The sequence below is a fragment of the Salmo salar genome, chromosome 18 (assembly GCF_965601325.2).
Source record: "Salmo salar chromosome 18, fSalSal1, whole genome shotgun sequence".
NCBI lineage: Eukaryota > Metazoa > Chordata > Actinopteri > Salmoniformes > Salmonidae > Salmo > Salmo salar.
The window spans coordinates 9794532-9819395 of NC_138308.1; the positions used below are offsets into that span (position 1 = coordinate 9794532).

Below are 24864 nucleotides of genomic sequence, written 5' to 3' on the forward strand. Positions count from 1 at the left end.
AGACAGGCATAGGGCCATGGCCTTCTTCCCAGACAAGCCAACACACCACAGAGACAACACAAAGCACTATAGTAACCTAACTTTGCTAAATGAGCGCATAAGATACTTTGTAAAATCAAACATGTTGAATATTATAAGTTAGTTATAGTAACTTAATCCCCACTGAGCTTAGACTGAACCATGGAGATGGAAGGTGGCCAGTAGGTGGCCCAAAGGTTAGAGGCCGACCTGTAGCCGGAGGGTCGATGATTCGAATCCCGGAACGGGCAATAAAGAAATGCGGTCTGAACTGGCAAGAGCAGAAAAATGTCTGTTCTGACAAATAGACAACTGAAATCCATAATGTCATTGAAATACTGGATTTGGCTGCCATTTTATCTTTTAGGGATGTAACACAGATACAGTGTGAGTGTCGTCCTCACCAGTTCGTTGGCCTGGTCGATAGTGAACACGCTGCAGTTGAGGCGGTCGCGCACGTCGATCTGAGCGTCGGCCAGCAGGGCGATGAGCTGCTTACACTCGTTCTGCATGCGTGTGAAGGGAATGGCGATCTCATCGTAGTACAGCTGCTCTGACAGGATGGCTAACAGGCGAGGCTGGACCATGGCTGACACCACCTGAGTCAAGAGAGGGAGGGGGCAAGGCGGACAAGGTTTCATTTGACATTGGCTGGGATTCAATGAAACTACAGTTTGCTGGTATCGTGTTGGCTATCTACAGTACACCTTGGACGTCGGCTCAAGCTGAAATTAAAGGTAAAAATCGCTCTGCACAGGTAGTTTGTGTTTGTTTGAATCCCGGCCATAAAAGCAGTTCTAAAATAAATCCTGATAGAATTGTGGTGAACAACTCCTGTTCAGACAGCACCAAACAAAACAATCTGATGAACGAAAAAGAGACTCGGGCCCTACCTTCTGCACGGCGGCCCACTCACAGAGGACCAGTGCCACGACGATGCGCTGCAGGGCAGACTTGGAGTTGAGATGGAAGAGGAGCAGCTGGCCCAGCGACTCAGCCGGCCGGATGTCCTGGGAGGATGAATTGAGCTGCGGGTCGCAAATACACCGACACAGGGCCCCCAACAGCCTGAAGTAGAGAAATAAAATGATTTTAGACATTCATCATAAGTGTTGTAACTGGATTCGTCGCAATTCCACCACAGTGTTTGTTTTTTCCTCGCCTTCTTTTGTCGTCAAGAGAACACAAGTTTTAATTTGCATACTGGTTAGTTCAATGAGGAAAACAGTAAGCTGTGATGTGTGAAACGTTTGCATCACAGCCGCTGCTAAATCAAATTAAATTGTATTGGACACATACACATGGTTAGCAGATGTTATTGAGAGTGTAGCGAAATGCTTATGCTTCTAGATCTGACAGTGCAGCAGTATCTAACAATTCCACAACAACTACCTAATACACACAAATCTAAGGAACCATTACTTTAAGTGACTAGTGTTCCATTTATTAAAGTGGCCAATGATATCAAGTCTGTAGGTAGGCAGCCGCCTCTGTGCTAATGATGGCTGTTTAACAATCTGATGGCCTTGAGATAGAAGCTGTTTTTCAATCTCTGTCCCAGCTTTGATGCACCTGTACTGACATCATCTTCTGGATGGAAGTGGGGTGAACAGGCAGTGGCTCGGGTGGTTATTGTCCTTGATGATCTTTTTGACCTTCCTGTGACATCGGGTGTGTAGGTGTCCTGGACGGCAGGTAGTTTGCCTCCAGTGATGCATTGTGCAGACCGCACCACCCTCTGCAGAGCCTTGCAGTTGAGGGCGGTGCAGTTGCCGTACCAGGCTGTGATATAGCTTGACATGATGCTCTCGATTGTGCGCCTGTAAAAGTTAGTGAGGGTTTTTGGTGACTAGCCACATTGTTTGAGCCTCCTAAGGTAGAAGAGGGACTGTTGGACCATTTCAGTTTGTCGGTGATACATACACGGAGGAACTTAAAACTTTCCACCTTCTCCACTGCAGTCCCATCGATGTAGATGGGGGGGGGGTTCACCCTCTGCTGTTTCCTGAAGTCCACGATCATCTCTGATGTTTTGTTGACGTTGAGTGAGAGGTTATTGTCCTGACACCACACTCCGAGGGCCATCACCTCCTCCCTGTAGGCAGTCTCGTCGTTGTTGGTAATCAAGCCTACCACTGTTGTGTCGTCTGCAAACTTGATGATTGAGTTAGAGGCGTGCATGGCCACGCAGTCATGGGTGAACAGGGAGTACAGGAGGGGGCTGAGAACGCACACTTGTGGGGCCCCAGTGTTGAAGATCAGTGGAGTGCAGTTGTTTCCTACCTTCACCACCTGGGGGCGGCCCGTCAGTAAGTCCAGGACCCAGTGGCACAGGGCGGGGTCAACACCCAGCGACTCAAGTTTAATGATGAGTTTGGAGGGTACTATGGTGTTGAATGCTGAGCTGTAGTCAATGAACAGCATTCTCACATAGGTATTCCTCTTGTCCAGATGGGATAGGGCAGTGTGATGGCGATTGCATTGTCTGTGGATCTATTGGGGCAGTAAGCAAATTGAAGTGGGTCTAGGGTGACAGGTAGGGTGGAGGTGATATGATCCTTGACTAGTCTCTAAAAGCACTTCAGGATGACAGGAGTGCTACAGGGCGGTAGTCATTTAGTTCAGTTAGCTTGGCTTTCTTGGGAACAGGAACAATGGTGGCCATCTTGAAGCATATGGGGACAGTAGACTGGGATAGAGATTGATTGAATGTCCGTAAACACACCAGCCAGCTGGTCTGCGCATACTCTGAGGACGCGGCTAGGGATGCCGTCTCGGCCAGCAGCCTTGCGAGGGTTAACCCATTTAAAATGTTTAACTCACATCGGCCACGGAGAAGGTGCCCAAAGTTTTTGGTAGCGGTTGGCGTCGGTGGCACTGTACTGTCCTCAAAGCGTGCAAAGGAGTTGATTAATTTGTCTGGAAGCAAGACGACGGTTTTCTTTTTGTAATCCGTGATCATCTGTAGACCCCGTCACATACGTTTCGTGTTTGAGCCGTTGAATTGCGACTCCACTTTGTCTCTATACTGACACTTTGCTTGTTTGATTGCCTTACGGAGGGAATAACTACACTGTTTGTATTTGGCCATATTCCCAGTTGCCTTGCCATGATAAAATGCGGTGGTACGTGCTTTCAGTTTTGTGCGAATGCTGCCATCAATCCACGGTTTCTGGTTAGGCAAGGTTTTAATATTCACAGTGGGTACAACATCTCCTATACACTTCCTTATAAACTCGCTCACCGAGTCAGCGTTGTTATCTGAGGCTATCTGGAACATATCCCAGTCCACGTGATTGAAGCAATCTTGAAACGTGGAATCCGAAAGGTCTAACCGACACTGGTCCGACCAAAGCAAGGGCGCTTTCCGTTTTAGTTTCTGCCTATAGGAGGGGAGCAACAAGATGAAGTCATGGTCAGATTTGCCAAAAGGAGGGTGGGGGAGGGCCTTGTATGCATCGCGGAAGTTGGAGTAGCAATGGTTGAGTGTGTTACTCGCTTTTGTACTGCAATCGATATGCTGATAGCTAATTTGAGAACAAAGCTACCTAAATTATTTGTTAAAATCCCCAGCTACAATATATGCAGCCTCAGGATATGGTTTCCAGTTTGCATAAAGTCCAGTGAAGTTCCTTGATGACCGTCTTGGTATCCGCTTACAGGGGGATATACACGGCTGTGACAATAACGGAGGAGAGTTCTCTTGGGAGATAATACGGTCGCTATTTGATTGAGGAATTCTAGGTCAAGTGAACAAAAGGACTTGAGTTCCTGTATGTTGTTACAGTTACACCATTTGTTATTAATCCTCGCTCTTCTTACCGGAGAGATGGTTATTCCGGTCGGCGCGATGCACTGAAAATCCTGTTAGCTATACTGACTCTGACAGCATGTCCCAAGCTAGCCATGTTTCCGTGAAACAGAGTATGTTACAATCCCGGATATCTCTTTGGAAAGCAAGTTTTACCCTAATTTCGTCGACTTTGTTAACTAGGGACCGGACAATAGCGAGTAGTATATTTAGAAGCGGTGAGTGGTGTGCATGCATCCGAAGCCTCACTAGAAGACTGCTCCGGCACCCTCTCCTCCGGCTGCATTGTTTAGAGTCGGCCTCTGGAATCAGTTCAAATGCCCTGGGAGGTGCAGACAAAGGATCCGCTTTGGGAAAGTCATATTCCTGGCTAAATTGACGTCTCTCTGATATCCAATAGTTCTTCCCGGCTATATGTAATAACACTTAAGGTTCTCTGGGCTAACTATGTAAGAAATACATAAAAAAAATAAAAATACTGTACAGTTTTCTAAGGACTAGAACCGAAGCTGTCATCTCTTCGGCGCCATCTTTCATCAGGCCACCACTCCCCCAAAAAATACGATTTTTTAAAATAGTTTTCATGATAGTAATGTTTGAGTCACTCATGGCATAAGACCACTGCATAAACCATGGCAAAATGTGTAAAATTGCAGGAAATTTGCTTTAAAAAACAGCAAAGGTTTGTCTCTGCGTCCACTATCAGTCAACATACAGTGCATTCGGGAAGTACTCCGACCCCTTGACTTTTTCCACATTGTTACGTTACAGCCATATTCTAAAATGGATGAAATAGTTTTTTCACCCCCTCAATCCACAAACAATACCCCATAATGACACGCAAAAACAGGTATAGACATTTTTGCTAATTGAATACACATTTTAAACTGAAATATCACATTTACATTTGATAAGTATAAGTATTCAGACCCTTAACTCAGTACTTTGTTGCAACACCTTTGGCAGCGATTACTGTCTTGGGTATGACCCTACAAGCTTGGCACACCTGTATTTGGAGAGTTTCTCCCTTCTCTGCCAGGTTGGATGGGGAGCATTGCTGCACAGCTATTTTCAGGTCTCTCCAGAGAAGTTTGATCGGGTTCAAGTCCGGGCCACTCAAGGACATTCAGAGACTTGTCCCAAAGCCACTCCAGCGTTGTCTTGGCTGTGTGCTTAGGGTCGTTGTCCTGTAGGAAGGTGAACCGTCACCTCAGTCTGAAGTCCTGAGCACTTTGGAGCAGGTTTATCATCAAGGATCTCTGTCCTTTGCTCCGTTCATCTTTCCCCTTGATCCTGACTAGTCTCCCAGTCCCTGCCGCTGAAAAACATCCCCACAGCATGATGCTACCACCACCATGCTTCACCGTAGGGATGGTGCCAGGTTTCCTCCAGACGTGACGCTTGGCATTCGGGCCAAAGAGTTCAATCTTGGTTTCATCAGACCAGAGAATCTCGTTTCTTATGGTCAGAGTCCTTTAGGTGCCTTTTGGCAAACTCCAAGCGGGCTGTCATGTGCCTTTTACTGAGGAGTGGCTTCCATCTCTAACATAAAGGCCTAATTAGTGGAGTGCTGCAAAGATGGTTGTCCTTCTGGAAGGTTCTCCCATCTCCACAGAGGAACTCTGTCAGAGTGACCATTGGGTTCTTGGTCACCTCCCTGACCAAGGCCCTTCTCCCCAGATTGCTCAGTTTGGCTGGGCGGCCAGCACTAGGAAGAGTCTTGGTGGTTCCAAACTTCTTTCAAGAGTGATGAAGGCCGCCTCCTGGGTGGAGCAGTGGTCTAAGGCACTGCATCGCAGTGCTTGAGGCGTCACTACAGACCCGGGTTCAAACCCAGGCTGTGTCACAACTGGCCATGACCAGGAGTCCCATAGGGCAGCGCACTATTGGCCCAGCATCGTCCTGGTTAGGGGAGGCTTTACTTGACTCATCGCGCTCTAGTGACTCTTTGTGGCAGTCCGGGCGCCTGCAGGCTGACTTCGGTCATCAGTTGAACAGTGTTTCCTCCGACACATTGGTGCTTCCGGTTTAAGCGGTTAAGCGGGCAGGTGTTAAGAAGTGTGGTTTGGCATGGCATGACTTGACCTTTGCCTCTCTCCATATTGGGGAGTTGCAGCGATGAGACAAGATCGACAATGGGGAGAAAAAGGGCGTAAAATACACAAAAAAATCAAATGAGGCCACTGTGTTCTTGGGGACCTTCAATGCTGAAGACATTTTTGGTACCCTTCCCCAGATCTGTGCCTCGACACAATCCTGTCTCGAATCTCTACGGACAATGCCTTCGACCTCATGGCTTGGTTTTTGCTCTGACATGCACTGTCAACTGTGGGACCTTATATAGACTGGTGTGGGCCTTTCCAAATCATGTCCAATCAATTGAATTTACCACAGGTGAACTCCAATCAAGTTGTAGAAACATCTCAAGGATGATCAATGGAAACAGGATGCACCTGAGCTCAATTTTGAGTCTCATAGCAAAGGGCCGGAATACTTAAGTAAATAAGGTACATTTTTTATAAATGTGCGAAAATGTATAAAAACCTGTTTTCACTTAGTCATTATGGGGTATTGTGTGTAGATCGATGAGGGAAAAAAACGTTTATCCATTTTAAAATAAGGATGTGTAACGTAACAAAATGTGGAAAAAGTCAAGGGGTCTGAATACTTTCCGAATGCACTGTATACCAGGACGACCAGGCACTAAGAGGCCTGGAGACAAAACAATGTCAGATGACCGAGTTGCTCTTGCACCAAGTAATGAACAGGCCAACCCGGAGTAACAGCTGGCTGCAGATACCATACAGTGCTGCATTCAGTTCTTAATCTTAGTCTCTCAGGATCCAACCGCTGCCTACTGTCCCAAATCTACCATTTAGTGATTTTTCTTAAATCTCTCTAGGGATAAAAATTAGATTGAGGAATAGAAACAGAGACTAACTTAGCGGCCATGAGTCGAGCCCGTGTCACCACATAGTCCCGCGTCACTGGGTCCTCGGTCACGGTTTCTGCCCCGGCGATGTACTCCTGAACAGTCTCCTTCACTTGAACCAAGGCTCCCTGGCGAGTCTTCCCACCAGCCTTCTCCTGTCAAATGATATTAGAGAACATCTGCATCAGAACCCTGGGTCGAGTTCAGTAGGCCTGAAATGTTTATTTTTTGCCCAAAACGGACTACCATCTGAGGTTGTCCAATAAGAACAGTCACTTTTGTTTTCCGTTGCAAAAAGTGCCTACAGTGTGCCCTAATGAATAGCGCCCTAGACTATTGCATCATACGAGGCAATATACAATCAGTGGCCAGTTTATTAGGTACACCATCTAGTACCGGGTCGTTGCCCCCACTTGCCTCCAGAACAACCTGAATTATTTGGGGCATGGAAACATTGCTCAATTGGTATCAAGGGACCCAACGTGTGCCAGGAAACATTCCCCACACCATTACACCACCAGCCTGTAACGTTAACACCAGGCAGGATGTGGCCATAGACTCATGCTGCTTACGCCAAATCCTGTGTCATCAGCATGAGAACAGGAACCAGGATTCGTCTGACCAGGCAATGTTTTCCACTCCTCAATTGTTCAGTGTTGGTGATCGCGTGCCCATTGGAGCCGCTTATTGGTTTTAGCCGATAGGAGTGGAATCTGGTGTGGGCGCCTGTTGCAATATCCCATCCATGACAAGGACAGACGAGTTATGCGTTCCGATATGCCGTTCTGCACAACACTGTTGTACTGCACCGTTATTTGTCTGTTTGTGGCCCGCCTGTTAGCTAGCACGATTTTTGCCATTCTCCTTTGACATCTCGTCAACGAGCTGTTTTCGCCCACATGACTGCAGCTGACTCGATGTTTTGTTTGTCGTCCCATTATCTGTAAACCCTAGACAATGTCTTGCGTGAAAAGCCCCGGCGGCCGGCTGTTTGAGATACAGGAACGGCGCGCCTGGTACCAACGATCATACCACGCTCAAAGTCGCTTAGGTCACTAGTTTTGCCCATTCTAAAGTTCAATCGAACAGCAATTCAATGCCTTGATGCCTGTGCTTGCTTTATATAGCAAGCCACGGCCACGTGACTCTCTGTCTGTAGGAGCGAACCACTTTTGTTAACGGGGTGTTAACGGTGTACCTAATAAACTGGCCACTGAGTGTATATCCTAAGGGAGCACTTTAATGTTGGAATAAGAGCACAATTGAGAATAGAATCTGCAGCAGATGTAACGATCAGTCCTAACGGAGTAACCACCCTCTCACCTTGCAGCGAGACTTGACTTCCAGCAGCATGTTGATGTCTATGGGGATATGAGAGGCTTGCATCATCAGACAGAGCCAGGCGCCCATCCAGGGACAGCTGGCTGCTACTACGTACTGCTGAGGGGCCTGGCGCAGCAGCTCGGTCCACACCTGCGAGAAGACAAAACTCGTTAAAAACAGCAGCCAGGAATCAGGAGGGAATAAGTAGGAAAATTTGAATCCGTCAACCAGGATTTCTGGAAAACCAGGGAATTTATAGAAAAATTACAGGAATGTAACTTTAGCCATGTTTACATTAACTTGTCCAGTGATTTTTTTGTTGACATTTCGAAAGTGTGTATAGAAAACAGATGCAACAATTGCCTGCTTGGGTGCATTTCCATTTCACAATCATGTCGATAAAAACAGCTGGACGTAATGACGTCACAAAAATAAAATAAACATCTGCAAAAACCTAGTGTCATTAAAAAAAAAAGTGGTTGAAGTGTTTCCATTCCGCATTTAGGCAAATTGCGCATGAATAAATTGACGACAGCATGTATGCCCTCCCACCTCCCATCTGTTTCATGCCTCAGGTATCCTGTGAAAGCCAGCATGGATAGAATGCAATAATTTATTAATACTTGCCATATTCCAATAATGCTCATGTGCCAACATATTGCCACGGTCTATGCCATGATGAAACTTGCACTCCTGTACATCTGAAATAATTTATTTTACCAGGTAAGTTGACTGAGAACACAGGTAAGTTGACTGAGAACACATTCTCATTTACAGCAACAACCTGAGGAATAGTAACAGGGGAGAGGAAAGGGGATGAATGACCCAATTGGAACATGGGGATGATTAGGTGGCCATGATGGAGTGAGGGCCAGATTTGGAATTTAGCCAGATTAATACCCTACTCTTACGATAAGTGCCATGGTATCTTTAGTGACCCCAGAGAGTCAGGACACCTGTTTAACGGCCCATCCAAAAGACAGTACCTTACACAGGGCAATGTCCCCAATCACTGCCCTGGGACATTGGAAGATATATATTTATTTATTAGTACCTGTCAAAACTTTGGACACACCTACTCATTCAAGGCTTTTCTGGGCAGGTAGCCTAGTGGTTAGAGCGTTGGGCCAGTAAACGGAAGGTTGCTGTATCGTAACCCCGAGCTTACAAGGTAAAAATCTGTCGTTCAGCCACAGAGCAAGGCAGTTAACCCACTGTTCCTGAAGACGTGGATGTCGATTAAGGCAGACCCCCGCACCCCTGATTCAGAGGGGTTAGGTTAAATTCCCTTAGTTTATTTTTTACTATTTTCTACAATGTAGAACAATAGTGAACACATCAAAACTATGAAATAACACATATGGAATCATGTAGTGTTAAAAATATAAAGTATTAAATAAATCAAAATATATTTTATATTTGACATTCTACAAAGTAGCCACCCTTTCTTTGCCTTGACAGCTTTGCACACTCATGGCATTCTCTCAACCAGCTTCATGAGGTAGTCACCTGGAATGCAGTTCAATTAACAGGTGTGCCTCGTTAAGTTAATTGGTGGGATCTCTTTCCTTCTTAATGCTTTTGACCCAATTAGTTGTGTTGTGACAAGGTAGGGGTGGTATACAGAATATAGCCCTATTTGGTAAGAGACCAAGTCCATATTAAGGCAAGAACAGCTTAATTAAGCAAAGAGAAACGACAGGACCGCCACAGGAAAGGAAGACCCAGAGTTACCTCTGCTGCAGAGGATGAGTTCCTTATTTTACCTTAATTAACTAGGCAAGTCAGTTAAGAACAAATTCTTATTTACAATGACGGCCTACCCCGGCCAAACCCTAACAATGCTGGGCCAATTGTGTGCTGCCCTATGGGACTCCCAATCACGTCCGGATGTGATGCAGCCTGGATTCGAACCAGGGTCTGTAGGGACGCCTCTAGCACTGAGATGCAGTGCTTTACACCGCTGTGCCACTCGGGAGCCCAGCCTCAGAAATCGCAGCCCAAATAAATGCATCAGAGTTCAAGTAAAAGACACACCCTCAACATCAACTGTTCAGATGAGACTGCCTGAATCAGGCATTCATGGTCAAATTGCTGCAAAGAAACCACTACTATAGGACACAAATAAGAAGAGACTTACTTTGGCCAAGAAAACAAGCAATGGACATTAGACCGGTGGAAATCTGTCCTTTGGTCTGATGAGTCCAAATAGATTTTCAGTTCCAACCGCCATGTCTTTGTGAGACGCAGAGTAGGTGAACGGATGATCTTCGCATGTGTAGTTCCCACCGTGAAGCATGGAGGAGGAGGTGTGATGGTGCTTTGCTGGTGACATTGTCACTGATTTATTTAGAATTCAAGACACACTTAAGTCAGGACACCTGTAACCACCTGCAACCACAGCATTATGCAGTGATACGCCATCCCATCTGGTTTGCACTTAGTGGAACTGTAATTTGTTTTTCAACAGGACAATGACCCAACACACCTCCAGCCTATGTAAGGGGCTATTTGACAAAGAAGGAGAGTGATAGAGTGCTGCATCAGATGACGAGAACCCTCCGAAATCACCTAACCTCAAACCAAATTGAGATGGTTTGCAATGAGTTGGACCGCGGAGTAATGGAAAAGCATCCAACAAGTGCTCAGCATGTGGGAACTCCTGCAAGACTGTTGGAAAAGCATTGCAGGTGAAGCTGGTTGAGAGAATGCCAAGAGTGTGCAAAGCTGTCATCAAGGCAAAGGGTGGCTACTTTGAAGATTTTTGTTTTAACACATTTACTACATGATTCCATACATGTTATTTCATAGTTTATGTCTTCACTATTATTCTAGAATGTAGAAAATAGTAAAAATTAAGAAAAATCCTTGAATGAGTAGGTATCCTATATATATATATACTTTTTAATTTATTGACCTCATGAAAGAGTGCCTCCTACTGGCCCTCCAACACCACTTCCAGCAGCATCTGGTCTCCCATCCAGGACCAACCCTGCTTAGCTTCAGAGGCAAGTCAGCAGTGGGATGCAGGGTGGTATGCTGCTTGCAAATTGAATGGAGAAACTTTCAAGCTAACCTGAAAAGGTGAAGCTATTCAGGAATTCTTGAAAGTCAGGATAATCTTTGTCATCTCACAAAGAAAACATTTTATCTTTTTTTTTTTTTTTAAATGCAAGCAGTAGGCACTTAGAATTAAATGTGGAGAAGAGCTTATAGTTACGCGATGACATCACATGCACCGTAGCATCAAAATCATTTGGCAATCATTTATTCTAAAAACACTGTTTCCATCATTTGTCGCAATAAAAGTTAGACCAAAGACAACCCCACCCGTTGAACGGATAAAAATGTTGTTGATCTTTAGAAAATGTCTCCTATGTCTGCCATTTTTTATTACACGTCACAATAATTTGTTTGCGAAATTGCTTTTGTCGAATAAACCTGGGTCAATGGAAACCTGACTAGTGTGGTGTGTGTGTGTCTCAAACCTTTTGGATGAGGTCCAGGATCTCCTGATTGCTCTCCAGGATGCACGACTGGAAGATGTGTCGGAGCATGTCTTGCAGGACCTGGTTGAGCCATAATGCACAGCTCTAGAACAACACAAAACAGACTTCAGTTATGACAACGAAGAGTTGTATTCATACATTAGCATTCCAAAATTTGGCCCAACCTCAAAAATCGATGACTATAGCTAATTTGTCCTGGGATATAAACATTGGGTTGTTGTTATTTTACCTGAAATGCACAAGGTCCTCTACTCCGACAATTAATACACAGATAAAAGGACAACCCGAGTTTGTTTCTAGTAATCTCTCCTCCTTCAGGCTTCTTGTTCTTCTTTGGACTTTATATGGCGGTTGGCAACCAACTTTTAGGTGCATTACCACCACCAACTGGACTGGAGTGTGGACCTCAGTTCATCTTCCAAATCACCCACGTGGGTATATGCTCCTAAAAACCAATGAGGAGATTGGAGAGGCGGGACTAGCAACACGTCAAGCTTCACAAATAGAACCAAGTTCTATTTCAGCGCCTGGCTACTGTGGTGGTTAATTTCTGTATTACCAAATGAGGAGAGAGAAACTTCACACACCAGTCAGAGTTATACTTAAACTACATCTTTAATAATAAGAGCTTTGCAATAGCAATGACTTTCAACGATTCCCTATTTCTAATGAACTGTTGAGAGTGACCACACAATGGCTACTGAGATCTTTTATAGCAAAGATCCACCCCCTTAGTCGACATAACAAACCACAGATATTAGGAACAGTTCACAAAGGAAGACTTTATAATGACAAAGGAGTATCCCGTAGCCTGATAGCATTCGCTATAAATTATCGTTCAGTTTGGTCCCTCAGACGAGGTTCTAATCTCGTTCCTGGTACTTCATAGCACAAAACCACCAACTCGTCCAATGGCATAACTCAATTGACAACTCTAGATACTCCCATCTCAAGTAAAACCCCTTCTTGACCCCTCTCCTGGACAAGCTCACTGAGGAGAGTGAGCCTCTAGGTCATACACTATCCCAGGATAAGTGCAACATCAGAGGGGACATACAATGGTTCCAGACACGGCCATACACCTCCCCCCAATGCCAAAGGAGGGAGTGACTTGCGCACAGACATTGTGGAGACAAGTAATTGGTTCCCCATTAATCACGCCATCCCTTCACATGGTTTAAGAATAGGTAAAGACACATTCACATATGAAAACCATGTTCCATCCTGTCCTCTTCCCTTTCTGATATTCTGCATAGCACCAGAGACATGTAAAAGACAAGTCTGACCTCTCCCCTCTCTAGGCCCCATGTGACTGTGCCCGAGCTGAGGGAAGAAGTGCAACTGCCAACACCAGAGTCCAAAGGGATACATTCTAATAACAAGTATATCACATAAGCATTTTATGCAGATAAGACATCTTAATTATCTGTTACCCAAAACTAATTCCGATTCATCTGCCACACTACGCAGCGTCGTTGACGTGCGCAAGCAGTGTGGATGCAATGACTGAATAACATGTATACATTTATTTTGTAACGCGAGCGGTGTGGTCAGCATGTAAGGCCCTACGTGTGTGGAGACCGGAGAGGATTTGATTGGTACAAGCAATATGGTGAAACTTCCACCTAGCCTATCAGGGGGCAAGGCAGAGCTATTACCTTATTACTTACACCTGTCAAATCCTCTTAGATTTTACACTAGTGCATAGGGGTCTATTTAGGATTGGGCCATTGACATATTTCTCTTACAAACCCACCTGGTCAGCTTTGGATAGTAGGGTGAAAAGGGTCTCTAGTGCGGCCCGTCTAACTGATGATATGGTGTGTCTAAGGAATGGCCAGACCCGAGGGACGAGGACCGTTAGGGACTGCTGCATGCTGGAGGGACAAAAAGAGAGCGTTGTTGGGCCTATCATCCCTTGCAAAAGTTGTCCTTAGTACATCCAAAGCAAGTTTCATTGACAAAGGGAACCACAACAACAAACACGTACTGGTTTGAACGTTTCTCAGCCATAAACACCATTGACTTTACAAGACCTGCTTTTTACCACAATTGTTAGCGCAATTTTTGTTGGGACTGTAGATCATCGGAATGTTCCTTAAAGTACAAGACGTTCATGATTTCGATGATGAAGTGGGAGAAGAGGTTATATCTGTACAGACAGGAGAGGTGTCACTCACCTGCACTGTCGGACTTGAGGGTAGGCGAGCAGAGAGGACAGTAGGGTCATGATGCTGTTGGTGGAGGCTGTCAGATCATCCAGCTCCAGGAGAGCGTCCCACAGGGAGTTCACTATGAATGGGACCTGAACAATACCGGAAAAAAACAGCAGTCTTAATCTACATAAAACAGAGACAACTGCTATGGTTAGCACAGTACTGAAAAAAAAGAGCAAATAAACATCAAACTGGGTTGTGTTCATCAGCAAACTCAATGGAAAACATTTTTGCAACGGAAAAAGAAAATGTCCAGGTAGTCCATCCCGATTTCAATCAGTTCTCTTCCATTTGGTGCCAACTGAACACCACCCTATTGTGCCATAGACATGCCAAGAATTTTGAGCATCACTTCTGCGCGGCGGCGGCACCCACCCCGCAGACCCCACAACGGCGCGGGCAACACCCACACTGCTCAAATCATAGCTAATTTTTTTTTTTTTTTTGCCTTATGTTGGCAGAAGACTGCCTCAGTAGGAATGGTAGGCTGTTCTTCAGTAATTAATTATACTAAACTAAAATATAAAAACGCAACAAGATTTTACTGAGTTACAATTTATATAAGGAAAATCTGTCAATTGAAATAAATTAATTTGGGTCTAATCTATGGATTTCACGACTGGGAATACAGATATGCCTCGTTTGGTCACATATACCTTTAAAATTGATTGTGGCCTTTCTAATGTTGTCACACTTATCTTCAATGGCTGTGCGAAGTCGCTGGATATTGGAACACGGCGACCCAGAGCATCCCAAACATGCTCAATTGGTGACATGTCTGATGAGTATGCAGGCCATGGAAGAACTGGGACATTTTCAGCTTCCAGGAATTGTTTACAGATCCTTGCGACATGGGGCTGTGCATGATCATGCTGAAACATGAGGTGATGGCGGCAGATGAATGGCACGACAATGGGCCGTAGGATCTTATCACGGTATCTCTGTGCATTCAAATTGCCATCAATAAAATGCAATTGTGTTCGTAGCTTATGCCTGCCCATAACATAACCCTACCATGGGGGACTCTGTTCACAACGCTGACATCAGCACACCGCTCGCCCACACGACACCATACACGTGGTCTACGGTTGTGAGGCCGGTTGGACGTACAGCCAAAGTCTTTAAAACAACATTGGAAGCGGCTTTAACGTTCAATTCTCGGGCAACAGCTCTGATGGACATTCCTGCAGTCAGCATGCCAATTGCACGCTCCATCAAAAAGTGGCGTTGTGTGACAAAACTGTACATTTTAGAGTGGCCTTTTATTGTCCCCAGCACCAAGTGCACCTGTGTAATGATCATGCTGTTTAATCAGCTTCTTGATAATCCAGCCACCTGACAAGTGTGGCATATCTTGGCAAAGGAGAAATGCTCACTAACAGGGATGTTAACAAATTTGTGCATCAAATTTGAGACAAATAAGCTATTTGTGCATATTGAACATTTCTGGGATCTTATTTCAGCTCATGAAACATGGGACCAGCACTTCATGTTGCGCTTATATTTTTAAAATGTACAATCAGGGCTCTCCCTAGGATATTCTGACAAGGTGGGGTTGATGTAGGACTAAGGTTGGGAGGTCCCGAGGGGCGGGGGGGTCAGTCAATTTCCCCCTCAAGAAGTTGGAGCATTTAGCTTTTTTTTTTAACCTGTAATTGCCATTTCCTGAAACTTAGTCTTAAATGATAAACAATGTAGCCAACATGGAAGTATTGTGTTTGATCCTAAAAATGTCACATTATTCTAGATAAAATGTAGGGGTAATGATTATTCTCATTATTAGGTGTCTATGTGGCTAGTCTAGATAATTCATAACAATTAAATTACTGGACGCAAAGTAGCTAGTAGTCTAGCTCACTAGGCTATTTGGAATAGGAAACTGAACTAGGCCTATAGGAGCTTGTTTCAGATCTCCATCTCTGACCTAATCCATCAAGTTAAGTCTGACTACTAGGCTACCATTCATTCAACATGCCTCGTTGACGTCGGTGAACTGACTATTATCATAATTAGCAGCCTACTGTTGACATACAGCTATTAAAAGAGGACCGATCAAGAACTGATTAATTAACATAGGCCTACTAATCTTTAAGAGTCTAACATAACGGTTTCTGTTTCCATCCACGCAGCAACACACACTGAACTACGATGGAACAGGCATGACAGAGGGGTGAGGTTGGAGAGAGGCTAAGGAACAGTTAAGGTGACCACATGTAAAGAGTGACTGTAGCGAGGAGCTCCTGTCTGACCTTGTTGGGGAGTAGCTGCACTAACCCGTCCACCACAGGGATGAGGGCCGCGGCCGCCACCGCTCTGACATCATCATCTAGGTCCTGCAGCCCCTCCGTGATGGCAGGGAGCACCCGTGGAAGCAGAGCGGATATCAGGTCCTGAGAGGAAAGCGAGGGAGCAAGAAGAAAATGTTACAGAAAGACAATGAGTGCAGTCCTGGGATCATGAACTAGATTCAGCCTTTTTTTGCTCATAAAACTTGGGGGGGGGGGGGACAAATAAATTCACCCATGGCCTAAATTCAGCCAGTTGAGGAACCCTGGTCTAGTCTACAGTATGCATGTATAAAACACTAGTTTTACTGCCTTAAAATGGATAACACACATCATGCATGGTGGACAGCAGAGGCAAGCAGACAGGACAGGAGGTTTTTGGTACCTGTCGGACTGCCAGGCCATACTTGATGCCCAGAAGACCCCCGTGCCGGACCTCCCACTGGTCCTCTGTCAGCAGCTTCAGCAGGATGTCTACTGTCATGGCAACACCACTGTCAGTCATGTGGCGCAAGGCCACGCCCAGTGTCTGGGCACAGGTCTCTCTAACCGGAGCCACCACCTGACCAGAGAGACAGCATGTTGGACATACAGCAAAGCCTGACTCGTAAATGCCCGTGAGTAGGGTTGCAAAATTCCGTAAACTCTTGCTTTTTTTATGTTCCTGGAATATTGTTACCTTACCCCAGAGCAGTAGTCACCAACCTCTTGAGTCAAGATCACTTGGAGTCAAAATGCAAACTGAGGACTACCGCTCAGATCATTATACATACATACAGTTGAAGTCAGAAGTTCACATACACCTTAGCCAAATACATTTAAAATCCGTTTTTCACATTCCTGACATTTAATCCTAGTAAAATTCCCTCTCTTAGGTGAGTTAGGGTCACCACTTTATTTAAGAATGTGAAATGTCAGAATAATAGTAGAGAGAAGGATTTATTTCAGCTTTTATTTCTTTCATCACATTCCCAGTGGGTCAGAAGTTTACATACACTCAATTAGTATTTGGTAGCATTGCCTTTAAATTGTTTAACTTGCGTTAAACGTTTTGGGTAGCCTTCCACAAGCTTCCCACTATAAGTTTGGTGAATTTTGGCCCATTCCTCCTGACAGAGCTGGTGTAACTGAGTCAGGTTTGTAGGCCACCTTGCTCGCACACGCTTTTTCAGTTCTGCCCACAAGTTTTCTGTAGGATTTAGGTCAGGGCTTTGTGATGGCCATTCCAACACCTTGACTTTGTTGTCCTTAAGCCATTTTGCCACAACTTTGGAAGTATGCTTGGGGTCATTGTCCATTTGGAAGACCCATCTGCGACCAAGCTATCACTTCCTGACTGATGTCTTGAAATGTTGCTTCAATATATCTACATAATATTCCCTCCTCATGATGCCATCTATTTTGTGAAGTGCACCAGTCCCTCCTGCAGCAAAGCACCCATACAACATGATGATGCTGCCCCAGTGCTTCACGGTTGGGATGGTGTTCTTCAGCTTGAAAGCTTCCCCCTTTATCCTTCAAACATAACGATGGTCATTATGTCCAAACAGTTCTATTTTTGTGTCATCAGACCAGAGGATAATTCTCCAAAAAGTACGACCTTTGTCCCATGTGCAGTTGCAAACCGTAGTCTGGCTTTTTTATGGTGGTTTTGGAGCAGTGGCTTCTTCCTTGCTGAGCGGCCTTTCAGGTTATGTTGATATAGGACTCATTTTACAGTGGATATAGATACTTTTGTACCCGTTTCCTCCAGCATCATCACAAGGTCCTTTGCTGTAGTTCCGGGATTGATGTGCACCTTTTGCACCAAAGTACGTTTATCTCTAGGAGACAGAATGCGTCTCCTTCCTGAGCGGTATGACGGCTGCGTGGTCCCATGGTGTTTATACTTGTGTACTATTGTTTGTACAGATGAACGTGGTACCTTCAGGTGTTTGGAAATTGCTCCCAAGGATGAACCAGACTTGTGGAAGTCTACCATTTTTTTTCTGTGGTCTTGGCTGATTTATTTAGATTTTCCCATGATGTCAAGCAAAGAGATACTGAGTTTGAAGGTAGGCCTTGAAATCCATCTACAAGTACACCTCCAATTGAATGAATTTATGTCAATTAGCCTATCAGAAGCTTCTAAAGCCATGACAATTTTCTGGAAGTTTCCAAGCTGTTCAAAGGTACAGTCAATTTAGTGTATGTAAACTTCTGACCCACTGGAATTGTGATGCAGTGAATTATAAGTGAAATAATCTGTCTGCAAACAATTGTTGTTAAAATTACTTGTGTCATGCACAAAGTAGATGTCCTGACTTGCCAAAACTATAGCTTGTTAACAAGAAATTTGTGGAGTGGTTGAAAAACGAGTTTGAATGACTCCAACCTAAGTGTATGTAAACTTACGACTTCAACTGTACATACATACATACATACATACATACACAGTGCCTTGCAAAAGTATTCATCCCCCTTGGCGTTTCTCCTATTTTGTTGCATTACAACCTGTAATTTACATGGATTTTTATTTGGATTTCATGTAATGGACATGCACAAAATAGTCCAAATTGGTGAAGTGAAATTCCTTGTTTCAAAAAAACAAAAGTGGAGCGTGAATATGTATTCACCCCCTTTGCTAAGAAGCCCCTAAATAAGATCTGGTGCAACCAATTAACTTCAGAAGTTAAATAAAATTCACCTGTGTGCAATCTATACATGATCTCAGTATGAACTCAGCAAAAAAAGAAAAAGTCCTCTCGCTGTCAACAGCGTTTATTTTCAGCAAAATGAACATGTGTAAATATTTGTATGAACACAAGATTTAACAATTGAGACAAGCTAAACAAGTTCCACAGACATGTGACTAACAAAAATTGAATAATGTGTCCTGAACAAAGGGGGAGGGGGGGTCAAAATCAAAAGTCAGTATCTGGCGTGGCCACCAGCTGCATTAAGTACTGAAGCGCATCTCCTCAGATTTGCCCGTTCGTGCTGTGAGATGTTACCCCACTCTTCCACCAAGGAACCTGCATGTTCCCGGACATTTCTGGGGGGGAAATGGCCCTAGCCCTCAGACGCCGATCCAACAGGTCCCAGACGTGCTCAATGGGATTGAGATCCGGGTTCTTCGCTGGCCATGGCAGAACACTGACATTCCTGTCTTGCAAGAAATCACGCACAGATGAGCAGTATGGCTGGTGGCATTGTCATTCCAGGATGAACCTGCAGGAAGGGTACCACATGAGGGAGGAGGACGTCTTCCCTGTAACGCACAGCGTTGAGATTGCCGGCAATGACAACAAGCTCAGTTCGATGCTGTGACATACCGCCCCAGACCAGGACGGACCCTCCACCTCGATCCCGCGCCAGAGTACAGGCCTCGGTGTAATGCCCATTCCTTCGACGATAAACGCGTATCCAACCATCACCCCTGGTGAGACAAAAACCGTGACTTGTCAGTGAAGAGCACTTTTTGCCTGTCTGGTCCAGCGACAGTGGGTTTGTGCCCATAGGTGACGTTGTTGCCGGTGATGTCTGGTGAGGACCTGCCTTACAACAGGCCTACAAGCCCTCAGGCCAGCCTCTCTCAGCCTATTGCGGACAGTCTGAGCACTGATGCAGGGATTGTGCGTTCCTGGTGTAACTCGGGCAGTTGTTGTTGCCATCCTGTACCTGTCCTGCAGGTGTAATGTTTGGATGTACCAATCCTGTGCAGGTGTTGTTACACGTGGTCTGCTACTGCAATCTTTCTTTTGGTGTTTTTCAGAGTCAGTAGAAAGGCCTCTTTAGTGTCCAAAGTCTTCATAACTGTGACCTTAATTGCCTACTGTCTGTAAGCTGTTAGTGTCTTAACGACCGTTCCACAGGTGCATGTTCATTAATTGCTTATGGTTAATTGAACAAGCATGGGAAACGGTGTTTAAACCCTTTTTTTACTGAGTTTATATATAACTGTTCTGAAAGGCCCAGAGTCTGCAACACCACAAAGCAAGGGGCACCACCAAGCAAGCGGCAGGAGTTCTCCAAACAGGTCAGGGACAAAGTTGTGGAGAAGTACAGATCAGGGTTGGGTTATAAAAAAAATCTGAAACTTTGAACAGCCCACGGAGCACCATTAATTCCATTATTTAAAAATGCAAAGAATATGGCACCACAACAAACCTGCCAAGCGAGGGCCGCCCACCAAAACTCAGACCAGGCACGTAGGGCATTAATCAGAGGCAACAAAGAAACCAAAGATAACCCTGAAGGAGCTGCAAAGCTCCATAGGACCACTTTAAGCCGTACACTCCACAGAGCTGGGCTTCACCGAAGAGTGGCCAGAAAAAAAGTAATTGCTTAAAGAAAAAAAATAAGCAAACACATTTGGTGTTTGCCAAAAGGCATGTGGGAGACTCCCCAAACATATGGAAGAAGGTACTCTGATCAGATGAGACTAAAATTGAGCTTTTTGGCCATCAAGGAAAATGCTATGTCAGGCACAAACCCAACACCTCTCATCACCCCGAGAACAACATCCCCACAGTGAAACATGGTCATGGCAGCATCATGCTGTGGGGATGTTTTTCCATTGGCAGGGAGTGAGAAACTGGTAAGAACTGAAGGAATGATAGATGGCCCTAAATACAGGGAAATGATTGAGGAAAACCCGTTTGTCTTCCATAGATTTGAGACTGGGTAGGAGGTTCACCTTCCAGCAGGACAATAACCTTAAGCATACTACTAAAGCAACACTTGAGTGGTTTAACGGGAAACATTTAAATGTCTTGGAATGGCCTAGTCAAAGCCCAGACCTCAATCCAATTGAGAATCTGTGGTAGGACTTAAAGATTGCTGTACACCAGCAGAACCCATCCAACTTGAAGGAGCTGGAGCAGTTTTGCCTTGAAGAATGAGCAGAAATCCCAGTGGCTAGATGTGCCAAGCTCATAGAGACATACCCCAAGAGTCTTACAGCTGTAATTGCTGCAAAAGGTGGCTCTACAAAGTATTGACTTTGGGTGGGTGGAAATAGTTATGTGTGCTCAAGTTCTCCATTTGTGTCTTATTTCTTGTTTGTTTCACAATAAAAAAATATTTTGCATCTTCAAAGTGGTAGGCATGTTGTGTAAATCAAATGACACAAACCCCCCCACCCCAAAAAGAAAAATCAATTTTAATTCCAGGTTGTATGGTAATAAAATAGGAAAAATGCCAAGGGGGTGAATACTTTCGCAAGCCACAGTACATACACACTTTATTTATTTTAATTTTTTTTAAACATAAGCCTATTCAATATTACTCAAATTAAAAACAGTTCTGTAGCAATGTTTGTGTCATAGGCTATAGTCCCAATACATTATCACTGGATATTGGCTATGCTTGACTTGCCCTGCCAATGTTGTTCTTCTCAGACCATTATGAAATTAGATATATTTTTAAATTAGGTGTATGATCACACTGGCAATGGATAATTTGTTGTATCATTTGTGAGGCTCAGCTAAGTGAGCATAATCATTTACTTTCTTGTGGACTGATGGCCTACATCTGACGGAAGGGAGGAAGCAGCGGTGAGGCTGCCTCCACCGGACTCAACGTCCCTCTGTCGTCAACTGAGAAAAGGGGACAGTCTTCTAGCTCATGGCGAAACTCAAGTAACACTGCATTATTTCTGCTTCATGCAGCAATTCATGTTCTTTCGCCTATGACCAGACAGAATGAAATATTCCTCGATATTAAATAAAGACAGGCCGCTAATAACAACAATGCAAGCTTATCCTAACTCTTTGCTATACTCATTCGTTGCAGCTGCAGTGCTGGTTGTAGCGCGTGGAAGTAGGGAAAACGCACGTTATGGCTTATAAAGATGTTGAACAAAGTGTTGACAGTGCGAAACAACAACTTACACAAAAACAGCAGCTCTTTGCTGCATTTGTCAAGTCACTCTCTAGTCATGGTTTTAAATGTTTAGAAATCTCACAGTAGGCTTGTCAGCTTTGCTGTCTGTTCGAGGCTTCTTTTTACAGTCTATGGCTCAAGGAAACTGTGCAGACAGTGATCTGAGCTATCTGATTGGCCAGCAGTAGGCCTACAGGTGCACTTGATTTGTTCTCTGGGCCTGCCGGGTAGGCAGAGTTCCACCTTGAGACACATGAAATGGTTCAAAATGGGAACACTGCCTTCCCAACGCTAGGGCTGCTGAATCAAGTGCACCTACCACCAACAGCGCGAAACAAATAGGAACGCAAAGCTTTATCGTCGTTTTTTTTTTTTACAGATATGTTTAGTGATAGACTAGGAATGCCTTGGAGACTAGGAATGCCTTGGAGATCGACCGGTTGGTGACCACTTATATTGACTTAAATTCAGACACCCCAGGACACGGTAGGTTGGAATGCTACAAGACACACCTCATCAGAGACAAAATCTCCAAAACGGTCCAGAGCAAAGACACAGAGCAGCCGGATGACCACATCCTCCAGCCACTCCTGGTGGTGCCGCGCCATCTGGAAACAGTCAAAGGTCAGACATTGTGGTCAAATCCATTATTGGTAAACTGAAATATTTATGTTTGGTTTGAATGAAGGTTGCATAGAGAGAAGAGTCAGATACAGTACCTGTTCTGCAGTGCTTCCCACCAGCTTCCCTCCTCCAGCGCCTTGAGACTTGAGGATCTCCCTGAGGCCTGTGCCTGCTCCGTGACGAATCTGGACACAGAGACACACAATCAGAGCACTAGTAGCTGCACAGCTCATTTTAGCGCCCGTTGTATTATACATTGGAGCCTTAAAAGAACAATACACTGAACAAAAATGCAAAAACGCAACATTTAAAGTGTTGGTCCCATGTTTCATGAGCTGAACTAAAAAAGATAAAAAATGTTTCATAGGAACAAAAAGCTAATTTCTTTACAATTTTGTTTACTTTCCTGTTTGTGAACATTTCTCCTTTGCCAATATAAGCCATCCACTTGACAGGTGTGGCATATCAAGAAAATGATTAAACAGGATGATCATTCAGGTGCACCTTGTGCTGAGGACAATAAAAGGCCACTAAAATGTGCAGTTGTGTCACAACACAATGCCACAAATGTCAAGTTGAGGGAGCACGCAATTGGCATGCTGACAGCAGGAATGTCCAAGAGAGCTGTTGACAGAGAATTGTTAATTTCTCTGCCATAAGCCGCCTACGTCGTTTTAGAGAATTTGGCAGTAAGTCTAACCGGCCTCACAACCGCAGACCACGTGTAACAACGCCAGCCCAGGATCAACACATCAATCATCTTCACCTGCAGGATTGTCTGAGACCAGCCACCCGGGCAGCTGATGAAACTGTGGGTTTGCACAACCTAAGTATTTCTGCACAAACTGTTAGAAAGTCTCAGGGAAGCTCATCTGGGTGCTCGATATACTCACCAGGGTTTTGACCTGAATGCAGATCAGCATTGTAACCGACTTCAGTGAGCAAACGCTCACCTTCAATGGCCACTGGCAAAGTGTGCTCCCAGTTTCAACTGTACCGCTCAGATGGCAGACAGCGGGTATTGCGTTGTTTGGGCGAGCGGTTTGGTGATTGTGAACATAGTGCCACATGGTGGCAGTGGGGTTATGGTATGGGCAGGCATAAGCTACGGACAATAAACCCAATGTGCATTCAAATTACCATCAATAAAATGCAAGACATACAGTAACGAGATCCTGACGCCCCTTGTTGTGCCATTAATCCGCCACCATCTCATGTTTCAGCATGATAATGCAAGGGCCCATGTCGCAAGGATCTGTACACAATTCCTGGAAGCTGCATACTCAGACATGTCACCCATTGAGCATGTTCGGGATGCTTTGGATTGACGTGTACGACAGTGTGTTCCAGTTCAGGAGTAGGATAACATTACACAGGCCACAATCAACAGCCTGATCAAATCTATATGAAGGAGCTATGCCGCGCTGCATGAGGCAAATGGTGGTCCAACAGATATGGACTTGTTATTCAGATCCACAACCATACTTTTTCCTTTTTTTTCTTCTTTTTTTTTTTAAGGCATCTGTATTCCCAGTTATGTGAAATCCATAGATTAGGCCCTAATGAATTTATTTAAATTGACTGAGTTCCTTATATGAACTGTAACTCAGTAAAATCTTTCACATTTTTGTATGTATGTAATAGCGCCAGCTGCTGTTTTACACGCCCTTAAGCAACCGTGCTATTTTGTGTTTTTTGTCACATTGTTTGTAACTTGTTTTTTCCATAATGTTGCTGCTACCGTCTCTTATGACCAAAAATAGCTTCTGGATATTAGAACAGCGATTACCTCAAACTGGACGAAGGACATACTGCTTCTCCGAGACCAGGCCCAAATCCCTGTCATTCGCGTGAAAAGACAGAAATACAGGGGGCGGAAATAGGGGTGCCTTGTTAGACTTCAAAAGGCGAGTGGGTATTCCGCCTCAACCATCCGTTCTATTGCCTAACGTGCAATCACTGGAAAATAAACTAGATGATTTCCGTTCGAGACTATCCTAGCAAAGGGACATTAAAAAGCTGTAATAGCTTATGTTTCACTGAGTCGTGGCTGAAAAACGACGCGGATAATATACATTCGCTAGGTTTTCCGTGCATCGGCAGGACAGAACAGTCTGGTAAGACGAGGGGCGGGGGTCTATTTTTCAATAACAGCTGGTGCAATGTCAAATATTAAGGAAGTCTCAAGGTATTGCTCAACTGAAGTAGATTACCTCATGATAAACCGTAGAACTGACTATATTTTTCGTAGCCGTCTACTTAACACCACAAACCGATGCTG

General features: G+C 44.6%; 1 protein-coding gene across 2 annotated transcripts in view; it reads right to left on the bottom strand.

Moving 5' to 3' along the window:
• LOC106576794 (TATA-binding protein-associated factor 172) overlaps positions 1-24864 on the bottom strand; it is a 71627-nt gene that overhangs the window by 32281 nt on the left and 14482 nt on the right. For both annotated transcript variants that reach the window (XM_014154203.3, XM_045700724.2), the window contains exons 9-19: positions 22679-22768; positions 22472-22567; positions 16480-16656; positions 16059-16199; positions 13774-13898; positions 13350-13470; positions 11573-11677; positions 8085-8234; positions 6771-6916; positions 912-1086; positions 423-617 (exon numbers count right to left, since the gene is read on the bottom strand). In XM_014154203.3, the coding sequence (XP_014009678.3) occupies positions 423-617; positions 912-1086; positions 6771-6916; positions 8085-8234; positions 11573-11677; positions 13350-13470; positions 13774-13898; positions 16059-16199; positions 16480-16656; positions 22472-22567; positions 22679-22768 (1521 nt within the window). The remainder of the gene's footprint in view (positions 1-422; positions 618-911; positions 1087-6770; positions 6917-8084; positions 8235-11572; positions 11678-13349; positions 13471-13773; positions 13899-16058; positions 16200-16479; positions 16657-22471; positions 22568-22678; positions 22769-24864) is intronic.